Source organism: Macrobrachium nipponense, chromosome 5 (genome assembly GCF_015104395.2).
Source record: "Macrobrachium nipponense isolate FS-2020 chromosome 5, ASM1510439v2, whole genome shotgun sequence".
In the NCBI taxonomy this organism is placed as follows: domain Eukaryota; kingdom Metazoa; phylum Arthropoda; class Malacostraca; order Decapoda; family Palaemonidae; genus Macrobrachium; species Macrobrachium nipponense.
In genome coordinates this window covers 81,554,587-81,578,143 of record NC_061107.1, presented here as the reverse complement: position 1 = coordinate 81,578,143, position 23,557 = coordinate 81,554,587, and the positions used below count along the sequence as shown (strand labels likewise).

Here is a 23,557-nt window from a genome sequence, read left to right as displayed (position 1 = left end):
TTTCTGAAGATTCTCCAGACAGTTGGCGTAGGAATGCAATGGGCTCTGAGGAGCCAATCGTCCAGATACAATGAGGCTCTGATGCGTTTCTTGTGTAGCATTGCTGCTACGTTTGCTCATAAGTTTTGTGAAAATTTATTTGAGGTGCGGTATTTAGACCGAAACAAAGAAGCTCGGAATTGAAATGTTTCTGTCTTGTAAACAAATCTTAGGTACTTTCTGGAGTTTGGGTGGATCGGGACGTGAAAATAAGCATCCTGGAGATCCAACGAAACCATCCAGTCGTCTCGTCTGACTGCAGCAAGAACTGATTTCGTTGTCTCCATAGTGAATTTTGTTTTCTTCTTCACGAAAAAATTCAGGGAACTCACGTCCAAAATCGGTCTCCATCCGCCCGAGTTCTTGGGGACCAGGAATAATCGATTGTAAAACCCCGGAGACTCCAGGTTCTGAACTCTTTCTATTGCTTCCTTCTGAATTAGCATAGAAACCTCTTGTTGTATCACTAGAGTCTTGACTCCTCTCTGTACTTGGCTGACAGATCGATCGGTCTTTCTGCTAAGGGGGTTTTTTTGGGGGTTTTTTCCAGAAAGGGATCTTGTATCCTTCTTTGAGAAGCTGAATAGACCCAAGGATGGCTGCTCCCTTTTTCTCCCATGTTTGCCAGAAATTTTTTGTTTTGAGTCTGGCTCCTACCACTGTCTGAAGAAGAACTTTGTCAGACTTTATTACTTCCTCCTCTGAAGCCTCTTTTCTTGGAGTTTTTTGTAATAGGTCTTGCATTCCCTCTCCTGAGGGATCTACCTCGAAAGGGCCGAGAACTACGTGGTAGAGGAGTGGTTTCTTTAAGTTTTCTGTCCTGCAAAACTTGACGGAACAACTCTCCTTGCTGCTTTAGTCATCAGATCTTGTGTCGCTTTTTGAGTCAGAGCTGAGGATACTTCTTTTACCAAACTATGCGGAAAAAGATGAGTCGAAAGGGGAGCGAAAAGCAGTTCCGCTCTCTGAGTGAGCGTTACTCCACTCGAAAGAAAAGAACAAAATTGGGCCCATTTTCTTCAAGATTCCAGCTGAGAAAAGGGCTGCTAGCTCGTTCGACCGTCTCGAAGCGCTTTGTCAATGCATGACATAAGGTGAACGAGTTCTTCCGTTTTGGTAGACTTCAGTTTTCAATTTTCTTTCCCAACGAACCCAGAGTCCAGTCTAGGAGTTAAAGACTTCGAAGGCTCTAAAAAATCCCTTTGAGGATGTTGGGTCCATTTCAGAGGAAGACCAAAACACTTTTCGTCTTCCCCATGGCCGTCCGACGAGAAGAGTCCACAAGACTAGAGAAGTCCCCATGGGAAGAAGCTGGAACTCCAAACCTAGGACTTCTCCAGTGTCGTACAGATGCTGGATCTGAAGCTAATCTGGCCGGAGGAAATGAGAAAGCTGTTTTTCCCTGGGTCTTTCTTAGAGTCCATCCATTCCTTCATTAATTTCAAGGCTCTTTCGAAGAGCGTGATAATACCATCTTCGTAAAGTCGGATTCTTTAGAAGCCTTCCCTAAAGTGAACTCTGAAGGTGGAGAACGAGGGGCAGCTGGCACAAAACTTTCTGGAAAAAGTTCCGCAAAAACTTTCTTCATAAGCCTTTTAAGATCTGCTGAAGGTTGTAGATCTGTTTGATATTCTTCCTCGGAAACGACTTGCATCTGATCAAAAGGAGAATGGGGGATGTCTTCATTCCTTCTTCTGATGGAGACACAACTGATGTAGCGATGTCATGTTGCGTTTGTGCATCCTGCTGTCCAGTTCTTGATGCCTGGAGTCTTGTCGTCCAGTACCTTGATGCCTGGTGTCCTGGCATCCCTGTCTCATGACGATTTTCGTCCTGGGCGTCTTGCTTCAAGACGTTTTTCGTCCTGGCAAGTCTTGCTTCAAGACGTTTTTCGTCCTTGCGTCTTGCTTCAAGACGTTTTTTCGTCCTGGCGTCTTGGCTTCAAGACGTTTTTCGTCCTGGTGTCTTCCTTCAAGACTTCTTTCGTCCTGGCGTCTTGCTTCAAGACGCTTATCGTCCTGCTGTCTTGTTTTCTTCAAGATGTTTTTCATCCTGGCGTCTTGTTTCAAGACGTTTTTCGTCCTGTCGTCGTGCTTTAAAACGTTTTTCGTCCTGGCGTTTAACAGTAAGAGTAGCAGGTTGATATGACTGCATAAGAGAGGAGAGTTTCTGCTTTAAAATCTTGCAGTACGGAAAAACTGTGGAGCTTCTTCGCTGCTGGGGAACAGACTAGAGAAGTTGCAAAGTCAATCTCTCTCTTCTCATTCTGTTCGTCTTGAGATGAAAGGCCTGAAGAACGCCAATCCGAAGGAGGAGCAGGAGCATGCAATGAAGGCATCCAATCGTCCGATGCTTCCTTTACTCCTACCAAAGACGACGGCCGACCTGTGCGGTATCTTTACGTCTTATATTGGTAGGAGAGCAAACATCGGAGACGAAAGGGAAGCGAACAGGAGTTGTAGCACGCACCGAAAGTCTCCCTTCGTCCGATCCTTCCTTACTTCCTGCCAAAGACGACGGCCGCTTGTGCGACATCATGCGTCTTGATTTGGCAGGAGAGCAAGCATCGGAATCGAAAGAGAAACGATCCGGAGTTGCAGTTTGCACCGAAGGTTTCCCCCTTTCCAATATTTCCTTGCCTCCTACCAAAGACGATGGTCACCTGTGCGACGTCTTACGTCTTAATTTGGTAGGAGAGCAAATATCGGAACCTGAAGGGAAGCGCTCGGGGTGCTGCTCCAATGACTACATCCTGGACGCTCTTGACGTATATCGTCCTGCGTCCAGTATCAAGACGCTCGGCGTCCTGGGATTTCCTTTTAATGGGTCTGGATTTAGAAGTCTGACGCCAGCCCCGTCTGGGTACTGCGTCGTCAGAAGACGAAGAAAACACTTTAAACCTCGCCTTCCTTATAGCGAGGGTGAGCGTCCTGGGGATCGTCTACAGGTACGCTCGAGGGGACGGACCGCTCGGGAGCTAAAACCTCTCGCCTCCCTTCGTCGGTCGACTTTCCTTCTCACAAGGGTTGGTGAGCTTGGAAGAGGTCTAGGACTAGGAGCACGACAAGTCCGAGCGGGCCGCACCCTCCACTGCACTTGCACTAAGTTTCACTATTCACTTTAATATCTCTCATATTAGACCATAATTTATCCCTGTCTTGTGCCAGGGATTCTACCCGTTGACCAACGGGCTTGAATGGCCGTCATCATGTCCTGTAATGATGGACTTTTACCTGTTTCTGAAAACTGGATTTGTAATGATACAACAGGAAGGAGGATCAATAGGATTATCGAGGGATAGAGAACTATCTATTCCTTGACTGTCTATGGAGGAGCGAGACAAGGTCTTCTTCGCTCTCCTTATCCTATCCTTCTCTAATTTACGCACATAGCGGTAATATTCAATCCATTCAGTCTCAGGCAAGCCCACACATTCATAACATCTATCACCTATCTCACAAAACTTTTCCTCTGCATTTACTACAAATAGAATGAGGATCTAAAGAGGATTTAGCAAGTCTAGTCTTGCAACCTTTCACACACATTCTCAAACTTGAAGCAGAATCAGACATGATGAGAAATCAAAAAGAGAGATCAAAAACAAGCAAAGGGTCAAACCCAACAATATCGAAACGAAAATCAAATCCAATCAAGCGAAAGCCAAAGCCGAAAGTGTACTTCACCAAATAATACGCAAAAGACACGGGCTAGAACGAGCGAAGTTCCAACGATGTCACCGTAGCGGCGGCAGGGAAGATCTGAGGAATAGTTGTATGGTGCTACGTACCTGGTAGAGGGCGCACAGGTGGTGCACCTGACTGACCCAATCGGCGATTTGCCTGGCGAGTTTGAAATTCTGCCGTGACGTCAGGGACGTAAGCTATATATATAACTACAGGTGAGTTAGATGTTTGAAATTTACTGTTCACAACAAGTTTTTGGTGCTATAGCACCGTGGGGGTTTTTGTGCAATATTTGTATACTGTATATAGCATGAGGACTCACAGTATTCCAAATCGGTAGTGGTGATCAAGTCAAAACGTTTTATAAGGCAAATAAACTTTCAAACATAACCACTGAAATTGCACCCAAACATACCACTGCAAATGAGATCACTAATAAAAACTGAATTCTCCTTCATATAAACACATCAATTTAACATTACTGTACACAGAACTGGGAGCACTTTACTTAAAATAAAGAAAGAATTCACAAAATGGAAAAAAACACATACAAGAAGTCACTTCAGTTTTCTTACCACATCTCACTTCCATCTTAGAAATCTACAACCTTCTTTTCAAGAAAAAAGAGAAGATTCCTACCTTTGCTGTGTGTCCGTTTCATTTTGCAAATCTATTATAATATTTCTCATGTCTGTTTCAAGAAACTCCAAGTGTTTACTCAAGTCCACTTTTTCCTCTTGCCCTACACTGGTTAACACTTTTTTCACATCCCCCACCGGTAATGTGCTAGTCAATGATGTCTCTTCTACTTTAGTAGGCACAGGAACCGAAACCTTTGGAGCTGGGACTTCCTCCTCTTCGTCACTAAACATGGCATCCCCATCATCTTCACTATGATTATTACTATTTACAACACTCTCAGTGACCGATGGTGTGGTGAAATCTAACCCAGTTTCAAGCCATCAAGTCCATCCTAGTAACTGAAGTAGTGGCACCGACGAAACAAATCCTCGGGTTTAATGTCTGTGACAGTCGATGACGAGCAGAATTCTGGGAATGTTTCTCTTATTAGTTTTCTTAACTCCACATCCATGCGAGGGTTATCAAAGAGGGGTTCTAATGCCTGAATAAAAACCCGTTTTCAAGATTTGCGAAGAGAATTATGTACACCAGCACGTATTTTGTCAGCAAGAGGTGGATGAAAATGTGGAATTATCTGTGAAGGAAAAACTAAAAATTAATAATAGTACAACAAAAATACTAAACTCTAACTCTTAACAGTATTATGTCATAAATTCCAAAACATTTTATGAAACCCCAGAGTTATCACTGACACACTATCAGCACAACAAGAGGATCGTAGGAAATATACCTAAAAAAATATTTGTTACTGTGAAGGGTTTCATGCATATAAACAACTGCTCAGCACTTCTGGCAACTAGGGTAATAGTTGCTGCAATAATCAGGCAGTCCCAAAATATCGGCAAGGGTTCCATTACAACAGTGTGATAACCGAAAATTGCCGATTGTCTGTTAGGTATGTATTGACACCAATATCCGATTATCAGCACCAATATGTGGAAATTGGTGCATATCAGCACAATAAACGGTTGATTTTCGTCTCCAGACATGCGCCATAAAACCGAGGACTGAGAACTGCCATTAGCATGGCATTTTCAATCAGTATAATATGCTTGAAGCATATGCATTAGATACTGTTGAAATAAAAACTGAAAAATTCCTGTCAGTATATGTACAAAACTTATCAATAACAACTGACAGCAAAGAACTATTGCAAAGATTTCAACTCAAAGCCCTTTTCAAGTTCTGGTTTTTCCATTCCAATTTGTTTATTACTCCTACAGACATTTTCAGGAGATATATAAGATATAACACACAAACCAGTGTTGAACAGATCAAAGAATTTCTTGTGGATACTCAAAAGACAACTGAACACATCAAAAAGTTAACTGGCTCCAGGAGCAACATCAGGGCCAGTGATGAGTCCTTTGATGATTATCAGATTTAAGAAATAAGCTATCAAGTTCTCCATGAAAAAGGGCTCCTTGGACACAATGTTCCAAGCAGAATCTGAGAAAGGTGGCAGAAATGTCTAAAAGGTGGAAGAGTGGAATGGTAACAAGAGGACGGAAAATCAATGAATGCAAAACAAAGCTTACGGTGATTGTAAAGGAAGCAATGTTAAAAATACAATCAGGTGTTGTAGAATAAGCATGGGGACCATATTGTACTGTGTACCATATATAACAGATAGTATTACATGAGATGCCCAGAATTACATGATTTCAGATTTAAGATACCCAAAATACATTAAAACTGAGGACCCAGTTGTGATAGTTACACAGAATAGCAGTAGATTTGGAAGTGATATAATGAAGACCTTAGGAGAAGCAATAAAACCATAGAAGAGAGGATAGCTGATTGGTGTTCAAGCAGAAAGAGCTGGGGCCATAACAAATGGACTGAAACCATTTTACATGTAACCCACAGAGGCAAATTTTGACAAAAGCATTTATGACGTTGATGATGATGACTGTCAGAAGTAACAAGTAAATATCCACAAAAAGATGGAAAGATGTTCATTGATAAGCTCACCAGAGCATTCAAAAACACGAAAAAGAAAACCTACACCTTTCAATCGAACAAACAAACAGATTAAGACACCTTCACAAGAGAAAAATTCAGCTAGGAAGCTGCATCAAGCAGATAAATGCCTTTTTATGGCATCATCAATATATAACTGGTTCCATTTTGCTTTGACAGAGGCTGAGGTTTGAATTAGTCCTTAAGTCTTTATATTATCTTGGCTATTTACGCTGCAATTCCTCCATCTTTCAAGCCTCCAGGGTAACCTCCATGCCAGTAAATCCAATAGTCCCAGGTTCATCGTAACTGACAAAAACAAGGGTTTTCAAAATAATTTCTTGCCCCTTGTGAAGCCTCATTGGGATGTTCAACAATATGATTGGCAAATCAGTCTTTCTGTAGCCACACACAAGCCACTGGAATCACTGACAGCTCACAGGAGCTTGAACTTGCTTTAAAGTATAGCAGGTAAAGCTGAATTTGAAAATGGCTTACACTCCATATCATCCCATGTCTACATCTAAAAACCTGTTTTCTACACAGATAGGTCTAATTAAGCAGACCAGTAGATAGTCTGTAATTGAGGCTAATTGCAAAGATCCTTATGGGCACATCCCATATCTACAATTAAAGAACCTTGCAAATGCTAACAAGTAATAAACACTCAAAGGGAAGACTGTGTCTAGCTGACAATGTTTATGACCATACTGTGCCTTCCTTATACACCTTGGGATGATTTTCATATTGTTGGCTTCTGCCTACATAAAAATTATAACCACAAAGTTACAAAGGGCTTCTGATCCTGCACCTCCTTAGCTCCTAAAAATCTTGAAGCCTTGATAACCCCTAAAAAACTTTTGAATTAAAAATTCCATGTTGCCCCTTGTCCCTGGTACCAGCATAATGCAAATTCTGGCTTGTTCCTAAGAATAAGCTGCCATTCTGTCTGACATTGTGTTCACAGCTTGTAATATTTGCATGGCTATGGTACTACAATAAAGTAAATAGGCATCACTTGAGATGGTTTACAAAACATCATCCAGAGACGCATCAGGTTCGGAGACTGTAGCTGTAGATAAGGATGCTCAAGAAGCAGATATCCAAAGAAGCATTCCAAAACCTTATTTTGTAATACCTCTTGCTCGTCTTGTGTCAGTTGAACCAAAAGACAAATGTGTCTAGAATGCTCAAAAACCACCATGTTGGCTACCTGGATGTAATAGGTTTGTGGGGAAACCAAATTTAATAACCCAGGGTCAGGGACAGATAGGACAAGAAAAATTTTGTTGAGTCTGAAAGATGATCATAATGAACTGATTAAAACGATCATCCACAATTTCATAAGAAAATAGGCCTACAAAATAAAAATGATATTATGATACAATAAAGTTTGTTCATACTTACCTGGCAGATATATATATAGCTGTATTCTCCGAAGTCCGACAGAATTTCAAAACTTACAGACACACGCAGTGGTGGAGCCAGGTGGTTAGTAACCATTCCCGCCGCTGGGAGGCGGGTATCAGGAACCATTCCCATTTTCTATTCAGATTTTCTAGTGCCACTGTCTCCTGAGGGGAGGTGGGTGGGCACAATGAATATATATATCTGCCAGGTAAGTATGAACAATCTTTATTGTATCATAACAATATCATTTTGTTCATGAGACTTACCTGTCAGATATATATATAGCTGAATCCCGCCATTGGAGGTGGGAAGAGACAGAATAGGACTTAGGAAACAAATTAAATGTAGATGATTGACACCTTGGTTCCTTACCTGTTAGCATAGCTGACTTCGTGATTACTGTCACCCAAGTCTGCTTCTGCTTTACTAGAGTCTCTAGATGATCTGTCAACTGGGGGCATGACCACAATGTGAACTAGGGACCATATTGACCATACTATATGAGGGCAACGAAGCTTAAGTTATGCTATCTTAAGTTAAGATAGCATAACTTTGAAGGCTAAATGACTGGGAAGTCCGCCTTTCCTGGCGGCCGACCCAACAACCATAAAAACACAATAAAATTAAAAAACACTTCCTAACCATTTTCTAAAGGATAGGATGAGTGCTACTTCCTGCCCCCAAAATTGTATCTGCGGAAACGTATGGCCCTAGCGAACAGCAGTTCTCATATGTTGTTTTCACATCTCTCAGGTAGTGTGAAGCGAACACCGAGTTGCTTCGCCAAAAGGTGGCGCCCAGGATGTCACGGAGTGCCATATTCTTCTGAAAATGCCACTGAGGTTGTGCAATCGCCCTCACCTCATTAGCATTTACTTTTAAACAGTTTAAGATCACCGTCTTGACAGTTCGTTATGAGCCTCCTTAATGGTATTCCTTAAGAAGAACACCAGTGCGTTCTTCGACATAGGCAAGTCTGGCCTCTTAACCGAACACCACAGATTGTCCGAAGGACCTCGACTTTCCTTCGTTTTTATCTAAATAGAATTTGAGAGCCCTGACAGGGCACAGGACTCTCTCTGGCTCTTGTCCAAGAATTTCCGCCATCCCCTTGATTTCAAAGCTCTTGGGCCAAGGGTTAGACGGGTTCTCATTCTTGGCTAAAAACGTAGGGCTTAAGGTTTGAATTTTGGCCTAGCCTAAACTCCTTTCTTTCTCTATAAAAATGAATAATCTACCCACCTGTACGCTTTCTCCAACTCCAGTACACTCCAGAAATCACCTTAAAACACCAGCCACCACAAGACTTACGACCCAAAAAACAACTCCTACCAGACAGAGAGCTCTCCCCTACCAACCACACACCACCAACACGTGCTTTCTACTGCCCCGTGTTATTGTTTACATCCTGCGACGCCGCCGCCATCTTGTCTATGCGTCACAGCCTATGACGTCACAACACAACTTCAAATACATCAACAGACACCTTCTAGAATCTACCACATGTTGTCTATTATAGGACACCCACCATATTTCAACAATGCATAAAATATACCCATAACAATTATACAATATATAATCACACTTATCTATACCCATAACAATTATACAATATATAATCACACTTATCTCTTTCTCCCTCCCCTCCGACTGTTTCTAACCTAGTATTCCCCTCTTAATTTCCTTCGTCCTCCAACTCTTTACCCTCTACATAATTTCTAATACATTCCCTGAAACTCCTGCTTTAGTTAATACATCAGCCACTTGCTCCTTCCTTTTATCCATCTCACCTCCTTTATTTCCCCCGGATTCAATGGTTTCCCTTATTGCAGCAATATCTATTTTTAATCTCTTGCTACTTACACCAGTGCTCGATTTGATGGCGGTCATTAGTGTTTTACTATCAGTGTTAACCAAGGCTTCTAAATTTCTCCCTCCTACTACCTCTTCCCACAAATGCTTGAAATATATCAATCCTTCTACAGCTTCCCCAACACTCAGGGCTTCAGCCTAATGGTGGATTTTGCCACTCTCCTGGATTTCCTAGACTTCCACCATATGGACTTCTCCTCTTCCCATCTGTCAAAGAAATAATATACCCAGTTGAGTATGGCCACTCTTCTATTTTCAAATCCCAGCAACACCTCCTCTTCATCTTCAATTTTTTCTACCTGACTATAATCCCTCAAGTTAACCCACCCTTTGTCACCTGACTGTGAGTCTCGTATATTGTACGAATCAAGCCCATGCTTGGCTGATCTTTTTCCTGCAAGACCTAAAATAGTCCATTCTTCTACTTGTCCTGTATCATTGTTTATAGCCCTAACTCTATTTCCCTTTTGAATTTTGGTATCTCTTCCATTAACTCGCTTTCTATTGACCCACTTTGCCCGTTATCTTCCACTGTTTCCTCTATCACCTCTCTTTCTATAGTCTCTTCTGTGTCTGCATTCCTTCTCTCACCCATTATCTCCTCTCCTTCCAGCCAATCTACTTTCCCTTCATTTGGGCCATCTGACTACCTTTCACCCATGGGATTTATCTATTCTAGCCGATATCTCTTCTGTATCTGGTGATCGTCGTTGAATCCTTGTCACATGTATCCTAGCTACTTCTCTTAAAGAATCCCATGTTTGACTATTATTGTTTTCCCCGATACTCCCACTACCTGAGCAGGTCTCTCCATTCATTTTCATTTTCCCTCTTATAGAATACCTCATCTCCTACCACTGCTTCTTCAAATTTATGTTCTCTATGTTTTTGTTTAGCGCTATTCTTATTTTATTACAGGACTCATTTTTTATAAATGCTTCTCTGGCCTTGTGCATTGCATTCAGTGTGTCCCTTACCATACCCTCTTCCATCCCTTTTTCTCTGCTTGCAGGACTAGAACTTTCTTCTCCTATTAGGTTAGGCAGTGAAGGGTTTTTTCCAAATACTAATTGGTTGGGAGAGAAACCTCCATTATTCATTAAACAGTTCCTAAGCACTCACTACCCATTTTCAAAGCTAGGGACCAATCTACTTCCTCTTCTCCATCATCTTCCTACACTTCCCTTGATCATGCCTACGGTCTTTCACATAATCCGTTGCTCCACGGAGATTCTGATGCTGTGGCTAATACTTAATATTCCATTTTTCTGCCATCCTCCTTACTTTTTTCATTTTGAAATTCTCCCCCATTATCTGACAATATTTTGGAGGGTGCTCCAAATATAGCAAACCAGCACTCAAAAAGTATCTTATTATAGTTTCTGGTTTCTTATCTTTTATCCAACAGGCCTGACAATATCTCGTTGCCATATCCACTATTACCAAGAACTTTCTCTCTTCTATCTCTCCCACATCCATCGCTACGACTTCATGAACGTTTTACTCCAGAAAAGCCTACTACCGGTTTTGGCGGGGTTTCTTTTGTATTTTTACAAACCTCACAATTTTTAATCAGTTCCGTTAGTAACTTTCTTATTTCCTCTTTTTCTTTTCGATTAACCCATTACTCCATTGTGCTTCCTCTGTTAGCTTCCATATTTTATCTCCACTTCCATGACCAAACTGTAAATGTAATTTTCTTCATTGTGTTTCTTAATTTCCCTCGGATTCTTCCCTTCCAACCCTCCAGTAATAATTCTTCTACCTTCCTCCTCCTTATAGGACTCTTAAATGACCCTGTTCGTCTTCTCTTAACTCTACTTTCATTCCCCTAATACTTCTACTATGACACAATTTTCTTTCAAATTTAGGGTCATACCCATTTTACTCATGGTTTGCTTACCTATCAGCCAGGGTATATCACCTTGCAGAATTTCCGTCTTCAAATAAAACTTTCTGTTTTTTTAGTATCACAGGTATTTCTATTATTCCTCTGGACTTATAAGATGTCTCACCAAAATTAAACACACTTTATTAGACTCTGTCTAGTGTCCCTCATTCTCCTCAACTCTTCCTGACTCAAATCCATGACAATACGTGCTAGTCACAATTCCCCGCAAACTGTTGATTTACACCCGTGTCCAAAATTGCATCACAACCTCCCATGATGGCTTCCACTATTTTTTACTTAACTTCTACATAAACCTCTAAAACCTTCTTCTGTCCCATTTTCTGTGTTTTTACCTTATTTTCTTCTTCTAGTCTTGTTTCAGTTTCTTCCTATTATGAAATTCTGAGGACAATCCCTAGCCCAATGCCATTCTGAGCTGCATATTGCACATACTGTTACCTTGTCCCTTCTTTGTTTACTAGGATTTCTACCACCCCTTCCTCGGTTCCATCTTCCCCGATATCTTTTGGTTTTCCCTCCCTCTCCCAGAACTGGCATTGCCTCTGACGAACCCCACCATTCCCGTTCCTCTTTAGTCCCTAATCCCTCAAATAGTCTTTTCATTGTTTGCGACACTGTTCCGTACTCTAGCTTTTCTTGCCCACAAGCCGATAATACCATTTGTTTTGATTTTCCGTGAGATTTGCTTGCTCTATTACATGATACCCCTTGACTTCGCCTTCAAGCGCGCCTTTCCCCATTGCTCTTTCACACTCAGATGCTGCCTTCTCGTATCTAATTAAATAGTCCGCCATATTTCACTAGATTCTCTTATTAGAAGGTATCTTTTTATTCTACCGTAATTCTCCATTACAGAGTCTTTTAGATAGGCTTTTATCTAGTTTCTCTAGGATTAACTTTGGACCCTCTGTACCAGTAAGTTTATCTTTATCTAATGCTTCCACTAGCTCTCGGGCTTTCCCTTTTAAGCTCATTCTCATTTCTATCGCCGGGTATTTTGTATCTCTCCATACAACAATAGCCAATCTCGGCTGACCTTTCCATTCTTTGTATTCTTCTTGTATCCGCTAAACCTAGGACATTCCCTTCTCCATCTAGTAGTCTCCCTTTGTTCAACTGTCGGATCCAGGCATCTTTGATCAACCACGCTCTGCTACCAGTTTGAATTTTGGCCTAGCCTAACTCCTTTCTTTCTCTATAAAAATGAATAATCTACCCACCTGTACGCTTTCTCCAACTCCAGTACACTCCAGAAATCACCTTAAAACACCAGCACCACAAGACTTACGACCCAAAAAACAACTCCTACCAGACAGAGAGCTCTCCCCCTACCAACCACACACCACCAACACGTGCTTTCTACTGCCCCGTGTTATTGTTTACATCCTGCCGACGCCGCCGCCATCTTGTCTATGACGTCACAGCCTATGACGTCACAACACAACTAAATACATCAACAGACACCTTATAGAATCTACCACATGTTGTCTATATATAGGACACCCACCATATTTCAACAATGCATAAAATACCCATAACAATTATACAATTATAATCACACTTATATACCCATAACAATTATACAATATATAATCATAAGGAAACATTCAGCATTATGTCCTTAACCTATATGTTTGCTGATGGCTTGAACCTCGCTAACTCTCTTCGCCGTAGCCAGAACGGTTAGGAAAATAGCCTTTCTGGTCACATACTTCAATGTCACAGAATGGAGAGGCTCGAATGGACTAGACATCAGGAACTTCAAAACTACGTCCATGTACCTGGTGTTAGATTAACCTTTCAAAATTTTACCTACTCCTGTTTACTTGTTAGCTGTCAATCTTCATGTTGTTAGCACATATTAGGGGAGGTATATTCCTGGAGAACCTGTTTTTACACATTGTGAATTGTTACCTATTTTGTTGCTCACATCAACAGAGGCACAATGGATGAGTGACAGAGAAAATACAACAATTTTCAAGTAATATCTTACCCTGCAAATGAAGTCGAGAAGAGAGGTAGTAAGAACAGGATGAGGCCGCATGGAATGGTACATAACTAAAATGCCCGGTTCTGCAATGCAAAAGATAAGCAATTATATGAGAACAAAATTCAGTTATAACAAATCTTACTTTATTTTGCTTATTCACTAAAGTCATTTTTCTTATAAAGGTATTCACTTTCAAAACCAGTCCTGTATGCTTGTAATTATACCATTAACATCAGAAAAATATGTTTCATGTTCACACCAAACCAACACAAAAACCAACAAAACACAGCTGACATGAGAAAATACATGCTAAAACCATAACACTCAATTTTAAAAGCTTCACATTACAACTAACCAATATTCATGATGTTGTCAGTTTCAGTGTTGTACACAAGCCAGTCATAAAACAGAGCCAATTTACAATTGGCAGTGGCAACTGGAGATGTACACGAGGAGAGTAGCCAGCCTATCACAGCCCAGCGTGGAATAATATCTGAGCACAATACTTCATTGGTTGGGTGGATACAACCAATGATGAATCGGATGAGATCACACCGCAACGTCTGACTTTCAGGGGTGTTCAGGTACTAAAAGACAAAGAAAAGTATGCTTTATAACTTTCTGTGACTACAGTCAAATACGCAGTGGAATGTCAACACTTTACATTTGTGTCAGTTCCTTATCAAAAAATATATTGAACAGAAATAAAAATAAGAAATATTAAATCCATGTATTTGTAAATTGCCAATTTTGGAAAGAAAGGAACAACAGAAACCCAAATACCATTCTTTTAAATGCAAAAACAACCAACTGGGACACTTACCTGTTTCTGGAACCATTCTTGATATCTTTTCTGCATTCCAAACTTTACATCTGTACATAAAAAGACCATTTTCTTCTCCATTTCTGGTGTCAACCTCACCACGAAAAATCGACGAGACGTCCGCATTTGCAGAAGTTGAAGAACACCTGCAAATAAAGCAAGACATCAGTAGCTCTATTGTTGTTCCTCCAAATTATCTAAGAATAAAACTAATAATTCTTGGTACCTATGAATAGGGAATTCAACCAACTCCATACAGTAAATTTCAATGCTTGTAAAATGAAACATTTTTTTATCAATTTGTATTTTTCATTAATAACAAACCTGAGGTCTTGACATTAGGATAGATGATTCATACTAATGTTAAGACTAAAGGTTTGTTTCAAATAAGAACTAATATCAATGATAAAATTAAGTTTTATTATAAGACATGGAATTTTTATTCTAAAATTAATATTAATATACTTACCTGTATAATTTATCTAGCCCTAAATCCCCAAAAACCACACCAAAATTTACCACATTGGCAACCCTGTTACCTCCTATTCTGTCCGCCAGTTGGCAACACTGTCGTTGACAGATACAAAACCTTCCCTCAAATCAGTTGTGTAGGCAGATCGTGGGGTAGGATGGGTGGGACTAGATAAATTATACAGGTAAGTATTATTAATATTAATTTTAGAATAAAAATTCCATATTAATAAACATTACCTTAATAAATAATACTAGCCCGATTAACCACATTGAAAAGGAGGAGGAACTGAATACAATTTCCCCTTCGGACAGAATAGGAGAAAACTATCAAAGAAATATATATCATAGGCAGTCAAAACTCAACCCAAGGTCTAAGATACTAACAATCAAAGTCTCCTAACCATTAATGCCGCCAAACTGCGGTAGCTACCATAATGCCGCCAAACGCGGTAGTTAACATAATGCAGCCAAACTCCGGTTAAGGCAAGACAAGGTAAGTGAATAGTCAGTCCGTCTGTACTAAAGTCAGGTGGCCGACCAGGTGACCAGTCAGACGAATCGAGGACAGCAAGGCTGCACCCTGAAGACTATCAAGCACTATTCTCCCTGAAGGATGAGTGTCTGGACTGCCTGGGCGATTCAAAGCAAGCAAACCTTGGGGTGTATCAACGCAACCCAACGTCGCCAAGCAACAAATCGGCTCATGAGCAACTCCTAACTCGAGCTTTTCTGGTGCCAAAGAAAGGAACGCGGAGCAAAAAAGGCGATTCAGTCCCGAAGGACGAATGCCTGACAGTCCAACCTGGTCTCATGTTACCACGATCATCGGGGATGTATCAACGCACCGACTTCGTCAACAAGAACTCAGGGCTACTAAATGTCGCCTGATCTCGCACGAGTCCTCTGACTCCGAGAAAAACAGGTTGAGACAAAAAGTAGATGGTGAGCGAGTCACCAGATGACAGCAGACGATCCATGGACTAATTACCCTGTCCAGGACAGTGGAAGAAGCAGGAGTCGTCAGGACAAGCGAACCAGTGGCTAGTCCTAGGTCGGCATCGACTCTGGGAGAAGCGTAGTCGCCAGTGCCGACAACCCAGTGGCTGGTACCATTTCACACTGACAATGGAAGCAGCATGAGTTGCCAAGCAGTCAGTCCTTGTCATCAACAACACCTAAATACCAAACTGCCTAATTCCCATTATAACTACGTCAAAAACTGCCATGGGTTATAATACAAAAAACAAAAAATATATACAACAAAACAAAAATTAATGAATAATATACAGGTAGCAACCAAACGTAAAACAGGAAGACTACCTAATTCCCCTGTCTGACGACCTGTCCTACCATCACCAACGGGCCCAAAGAACGAAGGTCGCCTAGAACTAGAGAAATATCCCTCAAGTAAAAAGAGGCAAAAACAGAATTAGAACGCCAAGTCGCCGCCTCAAGCACCTTGGTGACTGAGACGTTCTTCATAAAAGCTACTGATGTAGCAACTGCTCTAATACTGTGTACTCTCGGCGTCTGGTCTTCCCCGGCAGCCGAACCACCAGTTTTAATGATCAGATCTCTGAGAAAAAAGGATACACCATTCTTTGAAATAGGTCTCTTGACATTTCAGGGTGAAAAAAAACAGATGACGGGGACGACCCTGAATGTCCTTCGTGCGGCGTAAATAGCATGAGAGCGCCCTAACAGGGCAAAGAACTAATTCCCCATTTAAATTACCAACAAAGTCGACCAGCGACTTCAGTACGAAAGACCTGGGAATGGGATTATCAGACAATTCAGTCTTTGCGACAAATTCAGGAAGGTATGACAAAATCATGTCTTGTCCAGATCTGGCAACCAGAAAAGAGTGCGCTTGCAGTTCACTCACCCTCTTGGCTGTAGCCAGCGAGACAAGGAAGTGTCTCTTAGAAGAGAGGTCCCTAAATTTGGCAGAATTCAGAGGCTCAAATGGAGGGAACCTTAAGGCTTGAAGGACTTTGTTAACGTCCCATGTTGGAGGCGAACACTGCGGCCTGGGTCGAGATAGGGAAAAAGATCGATGTAAATCTCTAATGACATAAGATGAAGAAATCTCAGGGAGCCTTGCCTTAAAAACACAGGAAAGCATAGACCTATAACCCTTAATGCACGAAGGTGACAGGGCCCTGTCATGATGTAAATGAACTAAAAACTCCGCTACTTTCGGTAAGGAAGGTCTAGAAATTGAATGTCCTTGATTTGAATTTTGGCCTAGCCTAACTCCTTTCTTTCTCTATAAAAATGAATAATCTACCCACCTGTACGCTTTCTCCAACTCCAGTACACTCCAGAAATCACCTTAAAACACCAGCACCACAAGACTTACGACCCAAAAAACAACTCCTACCAAGACAGAGAGCTCTCCCCTACCAACCACACACCACCAACACGTGCTTTCTACTGCCCCGTGTTATTGTTTTTACCATCCTGCCGACGCCGCCGCCATCTTGTCTATGACGTCACAGCCTATGACGTCACAACACAACTTAAATACATCAACAGACCTTCTAGAATCTACCACATGTTGTCTATATATAGACACCCACCATATTTCAACAATGCATAAAATACCCATAACAATTATACAATATATAATCACACTTATCTATACCCATAACAATTATACAATATATAATCACACTTATCTCTTTCTCCCTCCCCTCCGACTGTTTCCTAACCTAGTATTCCCCTCTTAATTTCCTTCGTCCTCCACTCTTTACCCTCTACATAATTTCTAATACATTCCCCTGAAACTCCTGCTTTAGTTAATTACATCAGCCACTTTGCTCCTTTCCTTTTATCCATCTCACCTCCTTTATTTCCCCGGATTCAATGGTTTCCCTTATTGCAGCAATATCTATTTTTAATCTCTTGCTACTTTACCCACCAAGTGCTCGATTTGATGGCGGTCGGCATTAGTGTTTTACTATCAGTGTTAACAAAGGCTTCTAAATTTTCTCCCTCCTACTACCTCTTCCCACAAATGCTTGAAATATATCAATCCTTCTACAGCTTCCCCAACACTCAGGGCTTCAGCCTCATGGTGGATTTTGCCACTCTCCTGGATTTCCCTAGACTTCCACCATATGGGACTTCTCTCTTCCCATCTGTCAAAGAAATAATATAACCCAGTTGAGTATGGCCATCTTCTATGGTTTCGCAAATGAAGCGTCTGCATAGGCTTCCCAATAAACCCTTTCTTCTTCCATCGTCACATTATTGTAACTTCGCCCATCATGCTCTTAGTTTTTCTCACAATTTTAATAAGTTTCTTCATATCCTGAGTTGTTCCTTCTTTAAATGCTTTACTTAATTCGGCTTAATATCTCATATGATATTTCATTGGCATCGTGGTGTAAGTGATAACCCAATTCAAGCTGTCCTACCACTGATCTGTACTCTGTTAACTCTTTTTGTTCTAGCACTCTATTACCCGTATATCTTCTAGCCTCTGGTTCTCTTATGGAATTTATATACTGCCACTGATTAAGGGAAAATCTATTCTCCTTCTGCTCTATTACTACTTCCTATATACTTGAACCTTTTTACTCTCTTGTTCTCCTACTTGCAATTTCCCTTTCAATCTCCCAATCGTTTCCTTTAAGAATCCTTCAGTTCCTCCGTAGCAAAAATCATCTACGTGTGTACACAAAAATGCCTTCCAATTTATTGTTCTTTTTCCAAAAGAATATATTAGGTTCTAGTCTACTTCTCTCACCTTGAAGCTCCTTCACTACTTTCACCACTTTACAATACCATGCTTTTGCTGCATCCTTGAGCCAATAGACTGTTTTCTTCAACTTCCATAATCCCCATCCAACCATCTTCCCTTGGTGCTTCAAGTACACTTCTCTTTGTATCTCGTCACCTTGTAAATATGCAGTTTTGACATCCAATGTATAACAATTCCAATTTTTCACCTTTATTATGGTTAGACAGAATTTTAAAATTTCAGCATTGCATGTGGGAGCATCCTTTTCCCACTCAGCCATTTCTTCTTCAACCCTCTAGCTACCAATCTTGCTTTACATATCCTTTCCCCCCTTTTTATCTTTTCAGTTTACTATCCATCTTGTAGATATAGCTTTTTGTCCAACATCATTTACCTCCTCATATACCTGGTTATCTCTCCAACTTAGAAGTTCTTTTTCTTTAGCTTCCATTATGACTTCTATTTTCAAATCCCAGCAACACCTCATCTTCATCTCAATTTTTTCTACCTGACTATAATCCCTCAAGTTAACCCACCCTTTGTCACCTGACTGTGAGTCTCGTATATTGTACGAATCAGCCCATGCTTGGCTTGATCTTTTCCTGCAAGACCTAAAATAGTCCATTCTTCTACTTGTCCTGTATCATTGTTTATAGCCCTAACTCTATTTCCCTTTTTGAATTTTGGTATCTCTTCCATTAACTCGCTTTCTATTGACCCACTTTGCCCGTTATCTTCCACTGTTTTCCTCTATCCACACCTCTCTTTCTATAGTCTCTTTGTGTCTGCATTCCTTCTCTCACCCATTATCTCCTCTCCTTCCAGCCAATCTACTTTCCCTTCATTTGGGCCATCTGACCTACCTTTCACCCCATGGGATTTATCTATTCTAGCCGATATCTCTTCTGTATCTGGTGATCGTCGTTGAATCCTTGTCACATGTATCCTAGCTACTTCTCTTAAAGAATCCCCATGTTTGACTATTATTGTTTTCCCCGATACTCCCACTACCTGAGCAGGTCCTCTCCATTCATTTTCATTTTCCCTCTTATAGAATACCTCATCTCCTACCACTGCTTCTTCAAATTTATGTTCTCTGATGTTTTTGTTTAGCGCTATTCTTATTTTATTACAGGACTCATTTTTTATAAAGCTTCTCTGGCCTTGTGCATTGCATTCAGTGTGTCCCTTACCATACCCTCTTCCATCCCTTTTTCTCTGCTGCAGGACTAGAACTTTCTTCTCCTATTAGGTTAGGCAGTGAAGGGTTTTTTTCCAAATACTAATTGGTTGGGAGAGAAACCTCCATTATTCATTAAACAGTTCCTAGCACTCACTACCCATTTCAAAGCTAGGGACCAATCTACTTCCTCTTCCTCCATCTCTTCCTTACACTTCCCTTGATCATGCCTACGGTCTTTTCTTTTTCACATAATCCGTTGCTCCACGGAGATTCTGATGCTGTGGCTAATACTTTAATATTCCATTTTTCTGCCATCCTCCTTACTTTTTCATTTTGAAATTCTCCCCCATTATGACAATATTTTGGAGGGTGCTCCAAATATAGCAAACCAGCACTCAAAAAGTATCTTTATTATAGTTTCTGGTTTCTTATCTTTTATCCAACAGGCCTGACAATATCTCGTTGCATATCCACTATTACCAAGAACTTTCTCTCTTCTATCTCTCCCACATCCTCGCTAACGACTTCATTGAACGTTTTACTCCAAGAAAAGCCTATACTACCGGGTTTGGCGGGGTTTCTTTTGTATTTTTTATCAAACCTCACAATTTTTAATCAGTTCCGTTAGTAACTTTCTTATTTCCTCTTTTTCGTTTTTCGATTAACCCATTACTCCATTGTGCTTCCTCTGTTAGCTTCCATATTTTATCTCCACTTCCATGACCAAACTGTAAATGTTTTTTAATTTCTAAATTTTTTTTTTTTTTCTTCATTGTGTTCTTAATTTCCCTCGGATTCTTTCCCTTCCAAACCCTCCAGTAATAATTCTTCTACCTTCCTCCTCCTTATAGGCACTCTTAAATGACCCTGTTCGTCTTCTCTTAACTCTACTTTCATTCCCCCTAATACTTCTACTATGACACAATTTTCTTTCAAATTTAGGGTCATACCCATTTTACTCATGTTTGCTTACCTATCAGCCAGGGTATATCACCTTGCAGAATTTCCGTCTTCAAATAAAACTTTCTGTTTTTAGTATCACAGGTATTTCTATTATTCCTCTGGACTTATAAGATGTCTCACCAAAATTAAACACTTTATTAGACTCTGTCCTAGTGTCCCTCATTCTCTCAACTCTTCCTGACTCAAATCCATGACAATACTTCGCCTAGTCACAATTACCCCGGCCAAACTGTTTTGATTTACCACCCTGTGTCCAAAAATTGCATCAACCCACCTCCCATGATGCTTCCACTATTTTATTAACTTCTCCTACATAAACCTCTTCTTCTTCTGTCCCATTTTCTGTTTTTTCACCTTATTTTCTTCTAGTCTTGTTTTCAGTTTTCTTCCTATTATGAAAATTCTGAGGACAATCCCTAGCCCAATGCCATTCTGAGCTGCATATTGCACATACTGTTACCTTCCCTTCTTGTTTATAGGATTTCTACCACCCCCCCCTTCCTCGGTTCCATCTTCCCCGATATCTTTGGTTTTCCTCCCTCTCCCAGAACTGGCATTGCCTTCTGACGAACCCCACCCCCCCACCTTCCCGTTCCTCTTTAGTCCCTAATCCCTCAAATAGGTCTTTTCATTGTTTGCGACACTGTTCCGTACTCTAGCTTTTCTTGCCCACAAGCCGATAATACCATTTGTTTTTGATTTTCCGTGAGATTTGCTTGCTCTATTACATGATACACCCTTGACTTCGCCTTCAAGCGCGCTTTCCCCATTGCTCTTTCACACTCAGATGCTGCCTTCTCGTATCTAATTAAATAGTCCGCCATATTTTCACTAGATTCTCTTCTTATTAGAAGGTATCTTTTTATTCTACCGTAATTCTCCATTACCGAGTCTTTTAGATAGGCTTTATCTAGTTTCTCTAGGATTAAACTTTGGACCCTCTGTACCAGTAAGTTTATCTTTATCTAATGCTTCCACTAGCTCTCGGGCTTTCCCTTTTAAGCTCATTCTCATTTCTATCGCCGGGTATTTTGTATCTTCTCCATCAAACAATATGCCAATCTTTCGGTCTTGACCTTTCCATTCTTTTGTATTCTTCTTGTATCCCTCCGCTAAACCTAGGACATTCCCTTCTCCATCTAGTAGTCTCCCTTTGTTCACTGTCGGATCCAGGCATCTTTGATCAACCACGCTCTGCTACCAGTTTGAATTTTGGCCTAGCCTAACTCCTTTCTTTCTCTATAAAAATGAATAATCTACCCACTGTACGCTTTCTCCAACTCCAGTACACTCCAGAAATCACCTTAAAACACCAGCACCACAAGACTTACGACCCAAAAAACAAAAACAATCCTACCAGACAGAGAGCTCTCCCCTACCAACCACACACCACCAACACGTGCTTTCTACTGCCCCGTGTTATTGTTTTCATCCTGCCGACGCCGCCGCCATCTTGTCTATGACGTCACAGCCTATGACGTCACAACACAACTTAAATACATCAACAGACACCTTCTAGAATCTACCACATGTTGTCTATATATAGGACACCCACCATATTTCACAATGCATAAAATAACCCCATAACAATTATACAATATATAATCACACTTATCTATACCCATAACAATTATACAAATATATAATCACTTGAGACTTACACCAACGTCTGTAAACCGACCATTTAGCCTGATAATTTACTCTGGTTGATTGCCGTCTTGCAAGAGCCAACTGTCGCGCCACTCTGGAGGAGAACCCTTCGTGCTTGGAGAACCTCCTGACAGTCTCCAGGCATGAAAATGAAGCATGTGGAGCCTCTGATGGAACTGATGAAAATGGGGTTGTTTGAGAAGATCTGGTCTCTCTGGCAGGCGAATGGGGGGTTCCACCAGTGCTTCCAGAAGGTCGGGAAACCACTCCTTCTGTGGCCAGAAGGGGCGGGGCGATCAAGGTGAGCTCCAGACGCTTGGTTGCCCCTCACTTTGTTGAGGACTGACCTCACCAGAGAGAACGGAGGAAAAGCATAGGCTTGAAGTCCCTACCAGTCCTGCAAAAGAGAGTCTGTCCCGGCACTCTGAGGAGTATGGTAAGGGGCGAAGAACATCTGGCACCGAAAATTCAGTGGGGTGGCAAACAGATCGACTGTGACAGGCCATTTCTTCCCGAGGCTGTCGAAGACTTCCTGGCAAAGTGTCCATTCCGACTCTTGAACTTCGTTTGGTCTCGACAAGGCATCTGCTAAGACGTTGTGATGGCCCAGGATAAACTGAGGGACCAACGTAATCCCCCTGTCTTCTGCCCAACACAGGATTGATCAGGCTTCTTGAGTGAGAAGATCCGACTGTGTGCCGCCTTGGTTTCTCAAGTACAAGACTGCTGTGGTGTTGTCGACAAAGATCGCGATAACCGACTCCAACAGTTGATCCTGAAATGAAAGAAGGCCTAGGTACACTGCCCTTAGTTCCCTCCAATTTATTAACATGATCCTCTCCTCCTCTAACCAAAGGCCCGAAGCGGCTTCGGAGCCCAGGTGTGCGCCCCAACCTTGATCCGAGGCGTCTGACCAAAACATTAGGTCCGGAGGAACCGAAAGAAGAGATGTCCCTGACTTGAGGCGGTGAATTTGCATCCACCAACGGAGATCCTTCCGACATTGTGGAGAAGAGGCGACTATCGTGTCCTCGGACACGAAATCCCATGACTGGCAAAGTGTCGACTGAAGGGACCTCATTCTGAGACGACCTCCGGGAACAGGTTGGATGAGGGATGACAAATGGCCCAGGAGAGACCTCCAAAGAGAAACTGGCTGCGTTACGGAGGACAAAAATTCTTCGATCAGACTCAGAAGCTTGTCTA

General features: G+C 41.4%; 1 protein-coding gene across 1 annotated transcript in view; it reads right to left on the bottom strand.

Moving 5' to 3' along the window:
- LOC135215465 (integrator complex subunit 3-like) overlaps window positions 1-23,557 on the bottom strand; it is a gene marked incomplete at its 5' end in the record, with an annotated part of 234,508 nt that overhangs the window by 188,902 nt on the left and 22,049 nt on the right. Inside the window, 6 exon segments of the mRNA XM_064250189.1 lie at window positions 4,362-4,681; window positions 4,683-4,727; window positions 4,729-4,938; window positions 13,514-13,593; window positions 13,866-14,097; window positions 14,334-14,505. Of these exon segments, the coding sequence (XP_064106259.1) occupies window positions 4,362-4,681; window positions 4,683-4,727; window positions 4,729-4,938; window positions 13,514-13,593; window positions 13,866-14,097; window positions 14,334-14,505 (1,059 nt within the window).